Here is a 20954-nt window from a genome sequence, read left to right on the forward strand (position 1 = left end):
TATTATTATTATTATTATTATTATTATTATTATTATTATTATTATTATTATGCTCCCTCCTCCCACACACACACATTCCTCATGTGTCCAAGACAAAGAAGAAACAAAGCAAAACACTGATTGGATAATACAGCCAGTGCTACAGCCAGGGATGCCTGTGACATCAGGGTCCGTGATCACTCTGTGACATCAGAGGCATGACATCCTTAGGCCCTGGCATCATCCAGACCAAATGGAGCTGAAGGCAGTGGCGGGTGATAGATCCCATGTCAGTGGGATGGTGAATCCACGCCAGGCTTTATTACAGGGTTTAAGGGAGCTTTCTAAGGCTCTTAATCCTACTTCAACACAGTTTCACCACATTCAACAGCTCTTTAATAACTAGCCCAAACCAGGAATGCCTTCACCATCTCATTAGCATGTGACCATTAGCCACCACTGGTTGGAAGGGAAAAATCTAGCCTAGCACCTAGTACTGAATCCTCATGCCTTCTTGAACAGCTGGACCAGGACCTGGGCCAGTCACCATTTCTCATCCCCATGGAAACATGGGAATGGACAACTATAACTAAGCAATAAAAAACCCTAAATCATATAATTACAATGAACATAATTTTAATAATGAAATGAAAATAAATAAAAATATTAATAATAAAACAAATTATTAAAAATAAAACAGTTCAGTGCAGACCAGCCTCAGTGTACATGGAAAACTGATTATTTTCTTATTAAAGATGCATGGAAAACTGAAGATGAGGGTGGGTGGGGAGAAATGGAATGGAGTACCCTGGAAGAGGGCATGATCGACTGCCTGGAACTGTGAACAGGAACATTCCACTCTGCAACATTTTGTTGCACTTCTAAATGTTCTAAAGATGAAAGTATAATTGAAAATGAGTGTCTTTATGGGTGTGTGGGTACGTGCACAAGGTCTTTAAAAGGTCTTATCACAGCAGCACCTTTTTTTTCCTTGCAAGCCTCACATTAACTGGCAATATGAGTTTATGTTTTATGGATGAAGGGAAGGACATCTACTGACCTGCTTGCAAAACTTAATCAATATGTCTTAAAATACAGCAGAGTATGAGTAAAAATGAAATAGCAATCCCAATCCAAATATTGGTTTCTGGGCTCCAGTTAAAGTAGGATTTAGATCAGTGGTTTCATTTTGATCTAGTTAGGCTACTAATAGCTGTAGTACAAACCCAGTCAAGCATGTAATTGAAAACTTGCTTTCAAGATAAACAGTTATATTGATCAAAACCATTTGGCAAAGGAGGAAAGTAAACCATGGCAGAACAATGGCTTCTCATTTTTGTTTTTAAGTGGGAAGAGGTTGTAGAAAGGCTAGGTGGAAGAGAGCATGCATGAATCAAATTGCTCAAAGTATAAAGTAGACCATATTTTCAGTAATCTTAAAATGACCGTTTTTGTTTAAGTTGACCAATCAGTTTAGGATAATAGTATGACAAACTGCATTTCTGTGTGACATACAATGCAGGAGGTGCCCAGCAGTCACTCCCTTCTTGTTGGAGGTATGGCAACATATAAATTTTATATTAGAATATAATATTTGATATTTGTAGGTGCATTGTTCTTGTTAGTTGTCATCAAGTTGTCTTCAACCTGTGGCAACCTTATGAATGAGAGACCTCCACGTCACTCTGTTATCAATAGTCCTGCTTAGGTCTTGCAAACTCAGGGCTATTATGTAGATGTACATATACTTTTAAATTATATTCCTACAACTTGGACCTTAACTGATGGTAAGCTTGGATGAATCTTGCAGGCCTTTGCTCTAGTTAGATGATTCATAATCCAAGGTTGGTAAAATGACTATTCACCAGCCATCATTCAATGATCAGAAGATTTTACTTCTTTGATTAGGCATGAATGTTAATTTTACAAATGTCACCTTCATGTAAATGTATTCTTGCACATGTGATCAGTTTTTATTAATTATATGCTTAACCCACATTCATATCCAATGTCTGTATCCCTTCCTTTTAATCCCCCCTTTCTTCCTTTTCCCCCTATTTCTTTTTCTCTTTGTATTTATATTTTTAAAGTTCAATTAAAATATAGATTTCAAAAAGAGAATAGAACAAATTGCAATATGCTCAAAGCTTTCAAAAGTTGCCTTTTAGTCTACAACTCCTAGAATCTCCCAACCAGCATGGGCCATCAGGAAGTTATATAGTCCAAAAAGTAGCTTTTCCAACTCTGAATTAGCTTTTACTACAGAGTTGACAACAGCACAAGAGCAGTATTCCAAGGGATATAATCCAAATTCTGCACACATATTTTGAACGAATGAATGAAACAATGGACAACTTAGTATGAACCTCCATGGCCCTCTAATGTATCATCTGGTTCCAAAACCTTTGCCTATGTGCATCAGGCAGTTTCTAAGAGCATCGAGCCAGTGTCTTAGTAGAAGAGGTGGATGCAGTTTTTTTAAAGTGTGTGTTTTATCTAAGAAGGTTTGGCAGCACTTGAAAGAAAAGGTGTACCGGTACATATCTGGTGCCCAGGCAGGGTCTGGAAAATGGACCAAGTACTTTTGTGTGATTGTAAATGTGCAAATTCAGGCAGTAGAGTTTCTGCTGAATCCTCAAAAAAGGTTCATCTAAGATATAAAACTGTTATGTTTTTCAAAATGGTGGAACGAGGGAAAGGGAATAACTTTGCTATCAGACACTCTTCAAGGATTAATGTGGTTAAAATGCTCTAGAAGTGCTATCTGGATAAGCAGTTTTATGTCTTGTTGACAAATATCCTGACTGCTCAATGAGTCAAGTTTTCAGCCCCATAATATCTGTAGTCCTGATTTTATTAAGGAATAGAATGTTGCTAAGTTTGACTAGTAGTAAAAGCTTGCAGACAACCTAGAGAGATGAGCAAATGAGTGAATCAAAGAAGTCAAAATCCAAAGGACAGTGAAGTGAAAAACAGAATAATGGAATAAACTCTTCTTATTCATGTACTCAGCTTCTCACCTTCTCCTTTCTGTTTCCTGTCCTTAGATTCTCTATCCAGGCTATGCCAGGACTGTTTGGATTCCCTATCATAAAGTTAGTCTTATAAATTCCTGGAATGTTTTGCTAAGAAATGTTTAAGAGTACAGATGACTCAGGTAATGTATGCACTAACCAATGGGAACACTTTCATCGTTATTAAAATCTGCTTCATAAACGTAGGACCATCAATTTATATACCACTTTAAAAGAGTAAGATGAGAGGTCCCTGTTCCAGAGTCTAAAATACCAAAAAAGCTGAACAATGTGGATTATATTAGCAATATATTAGAAATATATAGGAAAAAGTGATTGTACTCAAGACTAAAAAGCTAACATCGATTAAAAGCAGGGATAGGGACAATGTGGCCATTAGACATTTAAATCTTTGCCTTTTCCCTCACACATGCAAAACAAATGATTTCAGCAATTTTCAAACATACTTCAGGACTTTGTTGGGGAAACTTCATTTGTATAATAATGCATAGCTTTGCTGCACATACTGACTCCTGCATAAAATATTGGTTTTATCACAGAAAATACTCACAGGAAAACTGCATATATTTTTTGCATGCACAAATCTCTGTGTTTACAACAGATGGGTAAAGGTTACACAATTTGTATGTGAACTCCTCTGAAGGAAAAACCACATGTGGCTTTCCAGAATGTGTTTTGGGTGCCAAAAAAAAAGCATACTTTTGTGCAGGAATCAGTACTTTTTGCACAAAATGCATGGGTTTTGCCCTGAAATGTGTCTTCTGAAGAGGAAAACCATATGTACTTTTACACAAATGAATTTTCTGTAATGAAGTCTTGAAATGTGAAGAATTTCCAGGCTAGCCTTTCCTCAGTAAGGTGTCTCAAGAGTTAAGGCGCCCTTTTTTCCTTGAACGCTTCACATTCATACTCCAAATGTTGTTGGACAACAAATCTGCAGAACCGTAGTCAAAACAGCAGATAGTGAAGAATGCTGGAAAATGCAGTTCAACAACATCTGGAAGAAAGGCATGATTCCCACCTCTGATGTAAAGTAACACTTCTGGATGGCCATACCTGTAGCAATACACACTAACAACTCCAAGGAGGAGGAGCAGGAACAACACAGCCAAGCAAGCAGCGGTGGCAATGTTCTGTTTCTTCATTTGTATCACATGCTGCTGTTTCCACCACTCCAAATCACTGAACTGGCAGCGCTCTCCCAAGTAGCCTTTTTCACACCTGCCCAATGAGCAAAAACAAGCACCAGTAAAGAGGGCAAGAAATACTACCACTGTGGTTTGATCTCACAGTGATTCAATTTCATCAAAAGGTAAAAAGGTTGTATTTGGATCACCTTAAATTCATTAAAAGCTATCAGAGTTTCATTGCTGCTGTTAATGGAAATGTGGAAATTCCTTTGGGTAGGGAGGCCACACTGAAGGAGGGCAGCTTTCTTCTGTAACAGTGGCCAGTGTCAAAGCTGCAACCTTTCCTATGGTTGCCATGAAACTGCAACAGCTGTATGGCACAGGAAGTTGACAGAGTAAAGCATCTCTCACACACTTTTGTAATGCATTGCAAATGTATATTTTACAAGTTGTGTGGTTTATTGAAGAGGCTACAATTTAGGCATTGTGGGTTGTAGCTTGCAGATTGCAGTACTGGCTTATTCAATGGAGGGAGTGGCATTTAAAAAAAAAAAGTCCTGAGGAGCTATAAGGCTCACCGTTTGTGAACTGTTCATCCCCCACAACCTAGAGTTCTGAAGGATTAAAAAGTTTATCACCACTTCAAAAAATAATAATAATTTTGTTTATCAGCCTCTCTCTTCATGTTGTGTAAAGTATCCCCTGTAATCAGTTTGACTTTGAGCTACACTGTGCAGGGACTTCCAAAATCATATGCAGACTGTGAATGAACAGATAACCATAATTTTCATTGGGTTTCTCTGCCCCCTGCTTCTCAGAAGCCCATGAAAATACATAATAGAGGGCTGAACAGGATAAACTGAGGTGCAGATAGTCAACAAAGGATGCCCCCTTGCATAGCACCCATGGCCACCCAAGGTATTTAGGCACCTGATTCAAAAAAAGAACCCCTACAACTACATTTTCCCATCCCTGACAGCTGAAAGAAAATAATAGATTAAATAATTAACAATTTCCTGCACTTTCATAACATCTGCAGCCAGTTGCCTTTTCCTACTTAATGGCAGGCCTAGTGCAAAGAGAAGGGACAAAACAGAGGAATCAAATGTAGTTTTGTCCTTTGAGTCTCTGTCCAGTTTAAGCTGGGTCCACAAGCAACACATGGAAACTTACTTTTAAAATGAGCAAATATAATGGCATGCTGAACAATAGTAAGATAGTGTTTGAAGACCCTGAGCATCATTCTCTGTTAGAGATGACTTCAGAATGCCAGTATAACATTCTTAATAGCAAATTTCCAAACACTACTTCCAACTTTCCTCATAACTTGGGTTCAGGAATAGAGAAGCTGCCGTGGGGAGAAGGCTGGAAAGTCTGCTTTGGACAAATAAGTTGTACATGCCAAAATATGGATCTAACCCATTGCATTGTGTGCATTATATTGTATCACTGCTTTAAAGAGTGTTTTGTATCATTAGATAAGAAAGCATGTATGATAGCAGTTAAAGAGTTGTATGTGTTCATCTGTAATAGTGACAACACATAACATAACATGAGCCATATTAAGAATGCTGCAATGGGAGTTGATATTTCAAAACATGCAGGCATTTCCTTATGAAAAATATTGTAACAAGGAGCTGCGGGGAGACAGAAATATTTTCGCCAATTTTGTTATGGAATTTAGCAGCAATACCTTGGTGATGAATGGTAAAACATTGCCATCTAGTGTAGAAGTGTGAAACTAATGATTACATAAGTAAAGGTTGAGACTCACTTATCCGAAATGCTCAGGACCAAAAATGTTTTGGATTTAATTTTTTTCCAGATTTGCATATAATTAAATATCTTAGAGATGGTACTCAAGTCTAAACATGAAATTAATTTATGTTTTGTATATACCTTATAAACATAGCCTGAAAATAATTTTGTAATAAAATTTAATAATGTTGTGCATGAAGCTATGTTTATGTACACTGAACCATCAGAAAGCAAAGTTGGCACTATCTCAGTGCACAATTTTGCACAATTTTTGATTTGGAGGATCTTGGATTTCAGAATTCTGAATAAGGCATATTCAACATGTATACAATATAAAAGAACATTGAGCCAATGTGGTGAGGAGGTTTAAATGTTGGACTATGGCTCTGAAGAACGAAGTTCAAATACCCACTCAGCCACAGAAACTCACTGGATGACCTTGGGCAAGTCACACTTCTCAGCCCCAAAGGAAGACAATGGCAAATATCCCTCTAACTAAATCTTGCTGAGAAAACCCCATAATAAGGTTGCCTTAGTGTTAGTATAAGTCAGAAATGACTTGAATGTACAAAACAACAGCAAATGCAAGAACAGTTTTTTGTGGGTTTTTCGAGCTATGTGGCCATGTTCTAGAAGAGTTTATTCCTGATGTTTTGCCTGCATCTGTGGCTGGCATCTTCAGAGAAACTTCTCTGAAGATGCCGGCCACAGATGCAGGTGAAATGTAAGGAATAAACTCTTCTAGAACATGGCCACATAACAAAACAAAACAAAAAAACCCACAAAAAACTATGGATGCTGGCCATGAAAGCCTTTGACTTCACATAGCAAATGGAGTGTTTACACACAGAAAGAGGGGAGAGATTCTTCTTAAAGAAAATACATAACAGAAATATACACCTGAAGTATGCTCTTAATTTAACAAATAAAAAATGTTATGGCTATCTATACAATAGATAATGCCAAAAAGAATTTTGAGTGTTCAATGTACAATGTACATAGTTGTAATGTATAATAATACAAAAGTATGGCTTTTTATTTAATATCCCCTTTCTCCCAAACAAAGCCCAAAGCATCCCACAACAAAATTAAAACAGGGGCAGATAAAACCAGATGCAGATTAAAGCCAACCAAACTTACATTACTAATAAGCAATTATAATATTAAAACATTCATTTAAAAAAGCAATTTTAAAAGAAAGCAATGTGGGGAAAACCTACAGCATCTGTCTGATTAAAAGCCTGTTCCTCACCAAAAGCCTACCTGAACTGAAAGATGTTTTCCTACTAGCAAACAAAGAGCACAGAGGAAGTCAGCCTAGTCTCCCCCAGAAAGGAGCTTGGCAGCAGCCACCAATAGTATAATGAGGGTATTAAAATCCATTTATTATTTCATTTATTCATAATCATGACTACAGCCCTACATAGACATTCAAATAATGGGTGTAGACCTAAACCTTGGAGCCAGGTGTGGGCGCACCTACTAGCCTCGTCTCGAATATCCTCAGCTTTATATGCTTTACACCTTGGCTATCTTGCATTAGGCAGGAAAGTGTGAATGGTGCCAGTAGGCATATTCAGATGAATGCACTTAAGAAACAGTCTTTTTCCCACCTTCCTGCTTGATGTGGAAATATTGTGGGTGGGGTTTGCTCCTGTAGAGATTTGCTGGCTTTGCAAATCTCAGAATGATGCAATTGCTTCAAATGCTAGAATGGGGAATGGCAGGAGTGGTAGCCTCACTGGAATATCTTTGACCGTTCCCCTCTATGGGAGGACAGTGCCATATGCTAAACATAATCATCATGGACCATCTAAACCAAGGGTAAGCTAAAGTCCCTCTGAAGGTTTCCACAAGTCCCCGACGCCTCCCACAGAAATTTCCAGGCAACCATGAACAAAGCCCTCCTCAAAAACATATGAAAACCTCTCCCACCCCACCTCCACAACCACCCTATTATCCAATACAAAACCCAAGCACCTCCATTTTCCTCTGCAGATCCTCTCAAAATGGTGACAAAATGGGATGTGGTTTCCTGTCACAATTTTTGAGAGGGACTGGTGAGGAAAACTGAGTTATTTGGGCTTACTCGGGGGGGGGGGGGTGACTCAAGAAGTGAGTCTGGGGAAAATCTGGCCCCGCAGTTGCCCATCCTTGCTCTCCCAGTGCTGAATTCAACTGCCAGTAGAGTGATATGACTACCAACTTGTCATATGCCTCAGGCTTCGAAATGTTTTGGGCTGGTCTTGCAAACACGTATGCTTTGAACTCCTGAATAGGGCTTCAGATAAACACTATTGTAGAGTATGCTATGAACATGCTTAGCCGTATTATTTGACCTGCATGCTATTTCACTGGGCTGCAACAAAAATATTCATATTCCTTGCCAAAGAAGTGTTCTCTGCAGTATGTGGAAACATGAATGACATCTGTACTTACTTGCATGCAAAAGCTTGGAGAGTTGAAAAATAAACACAGGCTCCCTCATTGAGACAATACGATGATGGGCAGTCAACAGGACTATCCTGTTCAGATAATGTGGTCTTATCTGTGCTTGCAATGGCAGGAGGTGTGGCAGATTCTGAAAAAGAGTATTTAGGAAAAAACAAATATGTTTTTGACAAGTCGGAGATTTACATTATAATATTTATGTAATAAAGCCTCTGGCTTTACTCTGGCAGTTGTGATGTTTGGAATATTTGCCAATGAGCCTAAGGTCAAATTAGACATGTTGTGGGAGGTACATGATGAAGTTCTCACACTTTGATGTATTTATTGCTTACACTTATATCCAATCTTTCCTCCAAGGAACCCAAGGCAATGGACATGGTGCTCCTCTTCACCATTTTTATGCTTTAGTGATTGGCCGTAGATCAATGAGTAACCTGAATGTAGAGAATTTGTAAGGGAGAGAGAAGGTACTGTCTCTGGCAAGTTGGTCTTGAGCTATTTAGGGCCTTATAAAATAGAGTAACACCTTGAGTTTGGCCGATAGCTAACTTGTTGCAACAAAGGGTTTCACACAGAGGTTATACCTGAATGATGGGATACTCCATTAAGAACCCTAGGTGTCACATATTGCACTTTAAAATAAGTAGTTACAAATTTATATTTTCTTGTGATTTGTCCCTCCTTTCTTCAGTGGGAAGCATAACAAGCTGACATTCCTTTTACAGCATAATTGATTATCTTTAAAGTTACTTTTATAGTTAAGGGTTTGTGACTTCACCAAATGGATGAGAAGAAAACATCCCATTGTAAAAATATTTGCTCACCCTAATGCCTCTGTGCTCTCTCCTGTAGGTGGAAAGGTGCCAATGGGTGAGCTTGCAGAGAGAGACAATTAGAGGAACTACTTTAGTTGCTTTTGAAAAGTAGAAAATGCATTCTTTGAACTGATACAGACCGCCAGGACATGACGTCCTGGCGGCGATAGTAGGGCTCTGGAGCGTGCACAAACCACTTGCTCCCGAGCCCTACTACATGCAGGCAGCACCATTTTTGAGCGGTACCATCCACATGGGGGCCGTATGGATGACGTGTGGGTGTCTAAGCGCCCACACATCTCCAACAGAAAGCAGTGTTGTAAGGGCTGCAATACAGCCCTTATGGCACCGCAAAAAAGAAACCACTCTAGGCGGCTTCTTTTTTACTGCACAGCTGCACCACGCGGTTTGGGGGTTGCAGTGCAGCTGCGCAATACAAAGGATAACTACGGCCCGAGACAGATGGGCCAAAAGCAGCATGGCGGCAGCAATACTAGAGTTCCAGACCGCGCAGCAACCCCATGGTCTGGAACCCGTGTGTTTAATGCCAGCGTCCTAATGGCTGCGTCCCATCCACACAGGCGCCGCCATACTGACGTAAGGGACACACAGCGTTCGCATGTTGCTGTGCATCACTTGCGCCAGTGGCACACTCATGAAGTAACCCGAGTGCTGCAAAAAGAACCTGGAAGAACAGGGGTTTTTTTACTCCAGAATGACGTTGCATGGTTTGGTGGCTGTGGCGTCCCTCCAGAGTTAAAACAGGCACCTGCAGACCAGCATTTTGGGGCGGTCTGTCTCGGGCCTACATATCCCTCAATAGGAACTGATTTAGTCTCGATAAATCCTCTGTTGTATCAGTTTTCTAGTTGTCCCAGTTGTTTTTAAATATCCTGGTCTCCTCTTCTCTCTTCCTTTTTTCCCTTCATTTTACTTCAGTTTCCACTGGAAATTGAATTCAAAGTACAGAAATAGTTTGCAATCAATTAACTCAGCGGAGAGGCGAAGATGTAGTCTTATTCTCCCCAGTTGCTCAGGCAAAAGCAAACTGCTGCAGCCAATCCTAGTTTGTGTGCTCTTCTTCATTAATAACTCTTGTCATTTTGCTCACACTGTAATGTTGGTGGGTCATATATGTCCTGGTTTTCATCTGTGAAATGCTAGAGTGTGTGTAACTACCCTGGTACTTATTTTAAGGTGCTGAGAACAATGTGTAACTAATTACTTTTAAAAATAACTTTCCAGGTTCTGTTCTGCAATTAATATAGGCGGAAAGTTCCATTTGAAGCGTGTTAGAATAATCCAGTCCTGCATGAATCATTGAAAGAGGGATAGGACAACAAACTGCTGAAACTACCAGTTCTTATATCTATTATTTATTGCAATGCTGAATTTCGTTATAATACCCTTAGATACCAACTGATGATTTAATGTCAGATCTCAAGTTGTAGCTATGGGGATCAGTCATTATGAACACAGCTTTAAATGTACTCAGACTGTAAATGTCAGCTATCTGAATCTCATGACTATTAAACTAACATAAAATTATTTGATGAGTATTATGGCTGACTCAATACTTGCTTTCATTTATATACATGGTAATGATTTCCAATAAATCTCTACTGGATCATCCATTTCTTTCTCTCTAACACACATATACCCATTAGCGCTGCCAAACAAAAGGAAGAAAATATCTACTGACAACTAGAGGCTTTGCATATTGATGAATTGTTGCTGTTGCATATTACATGGAAGTAATATGAAGTAGCTAAAATAAGAGGATAATGAATGCCGATTGCCTTTCAGAATTTACAACTTTAACACTGGCTTATAAGACCTATAGGCTATAGTAATTAACTATAATAATTAACATGTTAATTTAATTTTTTTGAATATTCGTACCTACCTTTCAATGTTTTTATTGCGGAGGGGGGGAGGTAGAGTATATCTTCTAATTACTTTTGGCCTTCCTTGCAAGGCCTCTAATAGTGGTTAGAGATTTTTATGGCACTGTAGTCTCTTCAGGTTTAAGACATGGTGCAAAAGCTCTGTATATTTTGGCATACAATTCCCACCAAGTCCACTCAGATGACCATTGATAAGGGACTGTGGGCATTGTAAGCCCAGATATTTAAGCACCAAAGATTTTTCACCCTTGATGTAAAGATACTAAAAAACATGTTCTCTGAAATTGCAAGCACTGTTAACCATGCCTATGGTTGGAAACTAGCAAGATGAATATAAGCGTCATAGCATAACCTAAGGACACATGACTTTGATGAGGTCTATCAGTTGCAGCCAGCTAAGGAGTGGACAGCCTTGCCAAAGGTGGGGGGCATTTTCACATACACCCTGCAGTGGCCATATTGTGCCACCATGCCAAACCTGGAAGTGAGTTGGCATTATCTCCTGTTTCCTTTTCAGCAGTTTTTGTGGTGGGAGGGGGTAGAAATAGCAAAACCAATGACCCTCATGGTAGTTTTGACTACTTGGTGATGCTTTGGAGGCTGAAAATGGCCCATATTTTAAAAACAGTGGGGTCTGGAAGCTTGTGGAGGTTCCTTGGGGAGCACAAAGGCCACAAGGGGCGGCTCGTAGCTGTCATTCCTTGCCTTCAGAACCTCGGTGCAGACTCTGAGACAGTCAGTGAGTACTCAGAAAGGAAGACAGAGTGTCAAGGAGACATGCATTGCCAGTGCTCGCAGGCTGCATTCTGGCCTGTTACAGACAGGCCAAAATAAAGCTGCTTCGAGTCACTTTGGAGATATGGTATTTCAATGATGCATGTGTCCTAAGAGTCCAAAAGCCACACCAAAGCTGCACTCCAGTCCTTAGAATTGGCGCGTGGCTTTGGTGTGGCTTTTGGACTCTTAGGACTCGTGCATCATTGAAATACCATACCTCCAAAGTGACTCGAAGCAGCTTTATTTTAGCCTGTCTGTAACAGGCCTTTGTCTACTTTGGCTCTTGTCAATTCCTTGATGGGAGGCCACCATCAAGGACTGCCATTTGTCTTAGAAAATCTGGAAAATCCCAGATAGAAGGGACTAAAAATGTCTCAGCCATCTGGGCCTATTGAAGCAGTAAATCCCAGATTTCTCCTTCATTGCAGGCTGATGGGTAGGTTAAAATGTAGCAGGAAACCTTACAAGAAGACTAGCACTGGCAGGAGCCATCCTGCCCTGGAGGCTCCAATTGCTACTGCACTGGTGTAGCATTGCCACCTTTTTCTTCCATTCCCTCTTCCCTTCCCCTAATAGGCCCAGAGGTTGACAAAGGAAAGGGGGTGAGATTTACAGCGCTTCATAAATAAAGGTTAATAATAATAATAATAATAATAATAATAATAATGAGATGAGATGGTCTTCTGTTGAATGATGATTATGTTGGTGGCTTGAGCCTAGAGCTAGGCAGCACTGTGGAACTACGCTTCCCAACAGCCTTGAGGGAGTAAAAAGAGTCCCTTTCCACCAGGTAGAGTAAAGAAGAAGAAAAAAGAGCTCTCAGCTTGGTTCTATATCCAGGGATAACCAAGTTGGCCATATAGCAAAATACACAAAACTGTGATATCTTTATTTGGCCAACCAAAATGTACAAAATACATATTAAGGTTGAAAAAGTGCAGTCATTAATCTGTTGAATTTGCATAATCAGAATGCAAATTATTGTGCTTAAGTATAATAATGTGCATAATATGCAAAGCAGATGTCCAGATATGAGGGACAGGAATAGGGCAACCCTTATCCAGCTAAACAAGTTGCGTCACTCAGTGCAGTTTTCCCACCTCATCCAAAAGTGGAGCATGAATGTTTTTCTTCATAGTATGAACAAATGATCCCAAATGCAAGATTATGGAAGGATGTCAGTGACTGCCCTAAGGCAGTAGCTCTCACCACAACAATGAAGGCCATTTTCTGTATATCCCACAAGGCATTCACAAAAGTAGCTGCCTTCAGTATTGATGCACCTTGATAAGCTCCGGTTGCATTGGTCCACATCAAAAGCACACTCATCAAGATCTGCAAGACAAATAGTATCAAAAATGGAGGAGAGGAGAAAATAGAAGAACATTTTGGCACAGCAAACTTTTTTTAAGGTAAGATTCTACTCACAATGAACAAAGCTGCTTTGGCTTCTGAGCAGGCCATGCAACATCTCAGTAGGGTAAAATTTCAGGATTCTCAAAATATATTAAGTTCTTTGGTAATTTCTCTGATCATTCAGATAGTGTGTTATGTGGTAGAAGCAACAAACAAGAATGTCTGTCCCAACCAGTACAGTCTGGCTACCAATGCATATACATACTATCCTACTGCAAGTGGTCTCTTGAGTGTTTCATTTCAGAAACTATTCAATTCTTGCAATGGGAGGGGTCCAATCTTTGGTCCAATCTGCACTGCAAAAATAATGCCATTTGGCTCAATGCTATGGAATCCTGGGATTTGTAGTTGGTTGTCAGAGCTCTCTGACAGAGAATGCTAACTGTCTCACAAAACTACAAATCTCAGCCATGTCAGACAGTATCCTGCCTTTTTCACATGATCCTGATAACTACTTCCAACAAGTGGTTCCAACATAGAAGTGGCATTTCCGAATTTGCCTGGAGAGGGAAAAAACTCTGAGTGAGGTATAAACTTAGAACGGACTGTAAGGAAATTATACAGTACGAGGCCTATTCCATTTTGACTGGACTGCCAAGAAAGAAATTGGTGGACTTTGCTGGCACATGATAACAGTAGCAAGAATTATTTTGGCCAAATACTGGAGAATTCCTACCATTCCAACAGAAGACGAATGGATAGGAAAATTAGCAGTGTAGGACAAATGGATAAATTGACATACATCTGTAAAGGAAAGCTAATAACAAATTTACCAGAGATTGGGGGAAATGTCAGGTTTATTTACAATATAGCTTTGATAAATTAGCCAGTTCTGGATTTGTAGATACATGATTTGGTTATTATTTGAGCCTATACAGACAGGCCAAAATAAAGCTGTTTCCTAAGGACTGGTGCGCAGCTTTGGTGCAGCTTCTGGCTTCTTAAGATTCATGTGTAATTTAAACAGCATACCTCCAAAGTGACACAAAACAGCTTTATTTTGGCCTGTCTGTATGGGCCCATTTGTTCATGAGAGATATGAATTTTGTAGTGGGTATGATAATAAAACAAGATTGGAAAAGGAAAAATTGTATAATTTAATGACCAATTCTCTTTTTATGTTTTCTCCTAGGAAGATCTACCTAAATATATTGACCTGGCACTTTGTGGCATGCCGGCGGCTATTTTAGGGTTTGGGAACACGCAGCCACCGCAAGCTCCCGAACCCTAATACGTATGAGTGGTGCCATCTTCACACAGCGCCATCTATACGGTGCACACATACATGGCGTGTCTTGTGCAACATGTCCAAATGGCACAGCACACAAAACACATCACCACGATGCCCCTGGGTGCAAATGGCACCTTGGTGGCGTCGCGGGAAGAAGCTCCATTTCGGAGCTCCTTTTTGCAGCAGATCATTGTCGCGGTCGTACGGTTGCCACAGCAATTATCCAGAGGAGAAAGGGACAGCCTCTGGCCGCCCCTTTTTTCTAATCTGTACTGAGCCTTAGAATGATATTTCATTATTTGGGAAGGTTTTTTTTAGCAAATTGGTGATTTGCAATTGTCTTTTGTATATGAAGTCAAAGGCTTTCATGGCCAGCATCCATAGTTTTTTGTGGGTTTTTCAAGCTATGTGGGCATGTTCTAGAAGAGTTTATTCTAGAGATATTTCACCAGTATCTGTGACTGGCATCATTCAGAGAATGTCTTTTTGTATGGTTGTTGGTTTTTTCTGTGAAAATGAGCATTTGTTGTGGAATATGCAATGCTTAATATCAAGGTATAAGTTATGTATTATGTGTGATATAATTAATAAAATTATTTGTCCAAAAAAGGCATGTCAAATGGCATTATTTCTGCAGTCCAGATGCTGCCTTTATCTACCTTGAGTCTAACAACTGTGGCCTAAGCAGTGGCAGTTAGTAGGTTCCTTGCTAGGGGAGTTCTTCAGCTATTTAGTCCAAGCTGTACAGGAACTATCCAAAATACTGAACCTATTTTGGGAGCAAGTTTCACCAGACTGGATACCTCCTTTAAAGTTTAGAATAAAACCTGGGGCAGAATTACCCATCCACTTGCATAGAATCCACCAGCCACTGGGAATGGTGTTAAGTGGAAACTTGGGCTTCACAGAATTTAAATATTTCCATGACCAAGCAGAGAATTGAACCCCAATCTCCAGAGTCCTAGTCAAACAGTCCAGTTACCACACAATGGGCTCAACATTTTTTAAAAAACCAAAAGCAGTCATGCAATATTGCCTACGTTTCAAACTTTATCCACTACAAACCTATAACATGCAGCTGTCATATAAATTCTATAATGAGTATTATTCTGTGATGTTGGCCTATGACATTAGAATTACCATAGCACAATTGGCCTTCCATGATGAACCCCGTTTGGCATTGACAAGTAGCACCATCTTCATTTGAAATACACTCGGCATTGATGTCACATCCCAACCATGTACAATGGTCCTGGTCTGTGGCAAAGGATGAAAACAAATGGTACAACTCTAATTCTTCATAGTTTATCCACTCAGAATACCTAATTGTTTGAGGGCTAAACTTCTTAGAACCAGTTTTTTAAATAAATATATAAATAAATAAACCCTTCTCCAGTTTTCAGGATGACAGTTAGGAATCACATAGTGAGAGCTGTCTTAGAAAGTATGTGTATGTTTGTTAGTCCTGATGTTTTTTAGTTGAACATCATACTCTATGGAGTTGTGGTTGATGCTGAAGGCATCCTGTTTAATGATATTACCAGAGGTGGCTCCTTGTAACATCACCATGAGCCACCTCCAGGAGATCACTAAGAGGCTGGCTCTAGGTTTCAGGTTTTGACATTGAAATCTCAGAGTTTTGTTGTACAGCATACTTTACAGCTTGTTATAGATGTGGTCTATGCTTACTTTATGAAAACATTAGCTACAGTGCATGGGTGTGGTGACTACAGGCTGTACCAGGTGACACCCTAAGAGGACTGACACTACTGGTCCACAAACATCTGCCTTTTTTCAGAAATGGGCCAGGGAGTTTGCCTGTGTCCCTTTAAAATGATGAAGAATGTGGTGAGTGGGATGAGGCTGAGTGGGAGGAGAAAGGAGAGGCCCTAGGCTTTTAAATATATATATTATTATAATTATTATTTACACCCAACAACTGTTTGATAACCCAACAATTGTAACATTTTAACATTTATATGGTCAAAATTGCATATACCTAGATACTATTTATGGATGATTAGATCTTATATGTATGATGTTAATTCCTGTAGGACATTTTACACTGTGCAAACCTGAGGTGGGCAACACCTAGGGCTATGTCTACCTCAATGTACACAATCACAAGAGCCACCCCTCTCGACTGAAGACAAGCTGAGCCCACTATTCCCTGGAACAACTTTCAAACCCTCCAACATTTAAACAGATGAAAACTGGGACACATGTGGCTAAACAACATCAAAGGGTGGTCAAAATGGTGTGGCCAGGCAATAAGATAGCAAAAGTTATTAATGAGGAAAAAACACAGAAAACTACTACAGGCACTTTAACCAGAGAAATGATGGTATTTATATACTGAGATTAGGACAGAGAAAACTCTGCCCTTTCCTCTCTCTCTTTCTGTGTTTACTGAGTTTTGCACTTTGATCTCAGTTTGCAGCAAATGAAGTGAGCAGAAATTGAAAGGGGGAAGTGGAAGGAAGATAGAGAAATGAGAACATTTAAAAAATAACTACCGTAAGTGGAATGACAGAGGATTCTGCCAAACCAGGACAGATAGAGGCTGTGCATTTTGCCTAACCCTTGTTGTTTCATTCCCCTCTCCCCATGGCAGTATGAAATATGAAACAACTGTCTTTACTAGATATCACGATTTCTGCAGTCAGCTCCTGTTTCACCTGTAGATCATCTTCAATGCTATCTCTGTATGCGCTGTTACCCAGAGGATACTGGAAGAATGTACTCAGCACTGGCATCTTATTAGCTGGAATACCTTCCTTTGACATAGACACACAGCCTGAAACAACAAAGAATGACTGAGTAAGCCAGGCTGTTAAATTCTATCATTTCTAGCCAAATTTTGCCACTGTCCTAGAACTTAAAAATACAGCTATACCCCAATAAACAAAGTAGAAGTGTTCCTGGACATTACTTTTTAAACAGAAAATTTGGTATCAGGGACAGAAATAACATAGAAAGAATAGGGATACCACAAAAATAAAAGCTGTTCGATATGTTTCAGAAAACCTTTAATTCAAAAATAATGGTATTCACATGTGAAATGAAACAATCAAGCCAGGTAAGCCAGCATAAATAAACAAAAATATATTGAGCTTTCTAGAGACCTCTTGAAGGCTTCTACCAAAATGCAACCAGGAATTATTTTTTCTTTCTTTCGTCAACCTCCACTCTTCTTATAATTTCCATTTTGGTGACCAACCTTATAGATCAATGTTTGAGTAATGTATCATTGGTAGCTGGTGAGGCAGGCTTATCTGCTTTTCTTTCTGTTTCTGTTTTGCTATTTATGCATGCTCAGTAAGGAATTCTGAAGGCAACTGCTTTTTATCTTCTCTATTCTAGGCACGCACACATAACTACAGTAGGATCTGCTAGTCTAGAATCCATTCTTTCCAATTTCAAGTTTTATTGCATTGTTTACTACAGATATGCTGCTCCAACCCAACACCGAAACTGTGTGTTTCTGCAGCTCTCTTTCATCATTAAAATAAAAATAAAACCTATTATTATCATCCTCCCAGTGATCATGCTGATAAAAAAATCACTCTATAGTTGTATAGAGAACAAGGGGAAAAACATGGGCAAAGGAGTTTCTTTGCCAGTCTTTCTTAACTGTTAACTGAGGTATAGCTGTACTACTTCTGAGAAATATAATCCTCAAAAAGTAACTTTTCAAGGCTGTGACTAGAGGCGAACAAATGTTGCAGTAACATATTCAGTTCCTAATTTCAAACAGGAGGCAAATTCATAATTGCCTATAACAGCCAGACAAATAAGACTTGTCAACAATTACTGTAAATTTCTCAAGCTGCCCATAGGTAAGACCCTTTTGAGAGTCATGATATTATTTTTTGAAGAAAAAGTTGAAAGGCTGTCTTTGGCAGCCTTTGCGTTGTTTTCAAATCTAATATTTTGCTATTTAGGGTGTTATTTTGAATAGGTTTAGGAAATCTTCCATTCCTCAGATGTTTTGCAGAAATAAAACAACCTCCATGGGAGAGGAAAAATTCCTCACCCTGAATTAAAGCATTCACCAAATATTGTCTGGCCAGCCTTTCTGCAACTGACATTTTCAACCATTTTCTATCTATTAGGCACCAAGCTGGCTTTCAGGGGAAAAGGAATGCAGTGTATAACCCTTAAAATATACCTGGTTTTGATAGAGGATGGATAACAATTGGTGATGAGGGTCTCAGCATGCTGCCTCCAAGGCGTACCCTGTTTAGGCCAGTCTTTTTGTCCATTCTCAGTAATGAAGGCCTAGTCCAGTCAGAGAACCAAATATAATCCTCAAACACTGTTATGCCAAATGGATGACCTAAAAAATACAAATGTGTACTCTTTACAGCCCCATTGAAAAATGTGGTTGTCAGTAAGTAAGTGCACATACACATTTGTTCTTCACATCAGGACACTTGTATTGGGTGGTGGCTGGTCACTTTCATGCCAGTAGGGCAAGGAGTCTATTCCAGGTGTTAGTCTGACATTTAATTAAGGGATCTAAAATGCTGAACTTTTCATCAGCCTCCCTGTCCTGAAACCTTGGAGGGCTGTATCCACCCACCCATTGCACACCACAGCAAATAATAATGATAATAATTCTGTTCACGTTAACACCACTTTAACAATGATGCCATGTGAAAATCAACCTGCTTTTGTGGGTTGTTTTTTTCCAATTTAAACCCCGTTTCAGCATGGGATCTCTCCCATGTGATAAACTTGTTGGTCTCAACCACCCTGTAAGATCCCTTTGTATACTGATCCAGATTAGTATGGCCATGTCTTTGAATATCGCTATTGTTGGCATACATCATCATTCACAGACCATGATTAGCAGGAATGGCACTAGATGGCAGTAGTGCCGTAATAAGCATCTTCATTTAAACGATACACTAAATGCCAGTGCTGATCTAAAATTCCAGAAGTAGGCTGTTTCATGAGCATTTTCCCACCAGTCAAAACATGCCTATCGTTCAGAGTTCCACTTTGGTGCCGCAACAAAATACACTTCCCAGAATTGTATATGTAATTTAAATGGTGTCAATCCAAATTATTTCTGCAGTGCAGATGTAACCTATGAATTAATTTCATTGCAACTACTGACTGTGGATTTGTTGGCGTATAAGAGTATAAGTATTGTGACACTATGCTGTTACTTAATCACTTTAGTATGTATTTAGACTTTGAAGCAATGTAATATAGTGATATTATCTTATGATAAAGGACATTAGTTTTCATGGAACCTGTATGATTTTGTTGTAACAAGATTAAATTTGTAAGAATAATGCTATAGGAAGCTCATAATTGAATATTAACTATAAAAGAAGTATAATTCAACTTTATACTTCTGGGATATCAGAATCCACTCAGACTCATATAGGGAGACTATGGTCCTTCAAGTAGTCCTGGGCTACATAGGGCTTTATAATCAGCACTTTTAATTGTGCCCAGAAACAAACTAGGAGCCAGTGGAGTTGTTTTAAAAGAGATGGTCCCTGTAACTGTTCAGTTATTCACTTTTAGATTTTATTTATATCCTTTGCCTACTTAGTTTCAGTGGAGCATGGGTATATGTGTGTTAGAGAGAAAGAAATGGATGATCCAGTAGAGATTTATTGGAAATCAACAGTGAATAATCAGGTCAATTTTAAAATAAAGGATTTAATTTTAAAAAAAATACTCAGTGTATAGTTAGTTTCTCATTTAACAGTCCCCAGAAATCATATTTGTTTCATTGTTTAGTTATTTTATCACATTTATCTAGCACCATTTACAGTATTCAATGAGTTTATGATTATATATATATATATATATATATATATATATATATATAAGATTAAAAGATAACTGTTTTGTTCCAGTTTTGTTACAAACTCTTTTCACTTTGCATACTTCCAGCTTGTCTATTTATTTAGTCATATTCCTATTTTCCATTTTATGCAGTTTGCTCAAAGCAGTTCACTATCCATTCTGAAATCAACAACCATGTGATAAAAATCTGGAAATAAAAATGCTATATATTTTTATCAGGCTGTATTCCTGCTTCGATCCACCTGGGAGAAGCAGGAAATTTACATAAAATTATTATTATAATTATTATTATTATTTAGCATCTTATGCAATCTTTGCCTAAGCATATACTTTTCACTGCCAATATCTGGCACATGTCTGTTGAGAACTTGAGAAAAGGGTTCTCTGGTAGCTGCTGCCAGGATTTAAAACTCTAGGATACTGTTTGATACACAGGTTTCCTAGAAATGGAGTAAGAATGTACAGGTTGAGTCTCCCTTATCAGGAATGTACGGTTAGTAAGTGTTTGGGATTTTGGATTTTTTCAGATTTTGAAATATTTGCATATACATAATGAGATGTCTTGGAGATGGAACCCAAGTCGAAACATGGAATTAATTTCTGTTTTGTATATATCTGATGTG

The 20954-nt window shown here is 38.9% G+C and overlaps 1 protein-coding gene across 1 annotated transcript in view; it reads right to left on the reverse strand.

Moving 5' to 3' along the window:
* EGF (epidermal growth factor) overlaps positions 1–20954 on the reverse strand; it is a 74802-nt gene that overhangs the window by 8899 nt on the left and 44949 nt on the right. Inside the window, 6 exon segments of the mRNA XM_042470080.1 lie at positions 4071–4235; positions 8342–8483; positions 13062–13187; positions 15640–15756; positions 17141–17296; positions 18671–18838. Coding sequence (XP_042326014.1) covers positions 4071–4235; positions 8342–8483; positions 13062–13187; positions 15640–15756; positions 17141–17296; positions 18671–18838 — 874 coding nt within the window.

Source organism: Sceloporus undulatus, chromosome 5, assembly GCF_019175285.1.
Source record: "Sceloporus undulatus isolate JIND9_A2432 ecotype Alabama chromosome 5, SceUnd_v1.1, whole genome shotgun sequence".
NCBI lineage: Eukaryota > Metazoa > Chordata > Lepidosauria > Squamata > Phrynosomatidae > Sceloporus > Sceloporus undulatus.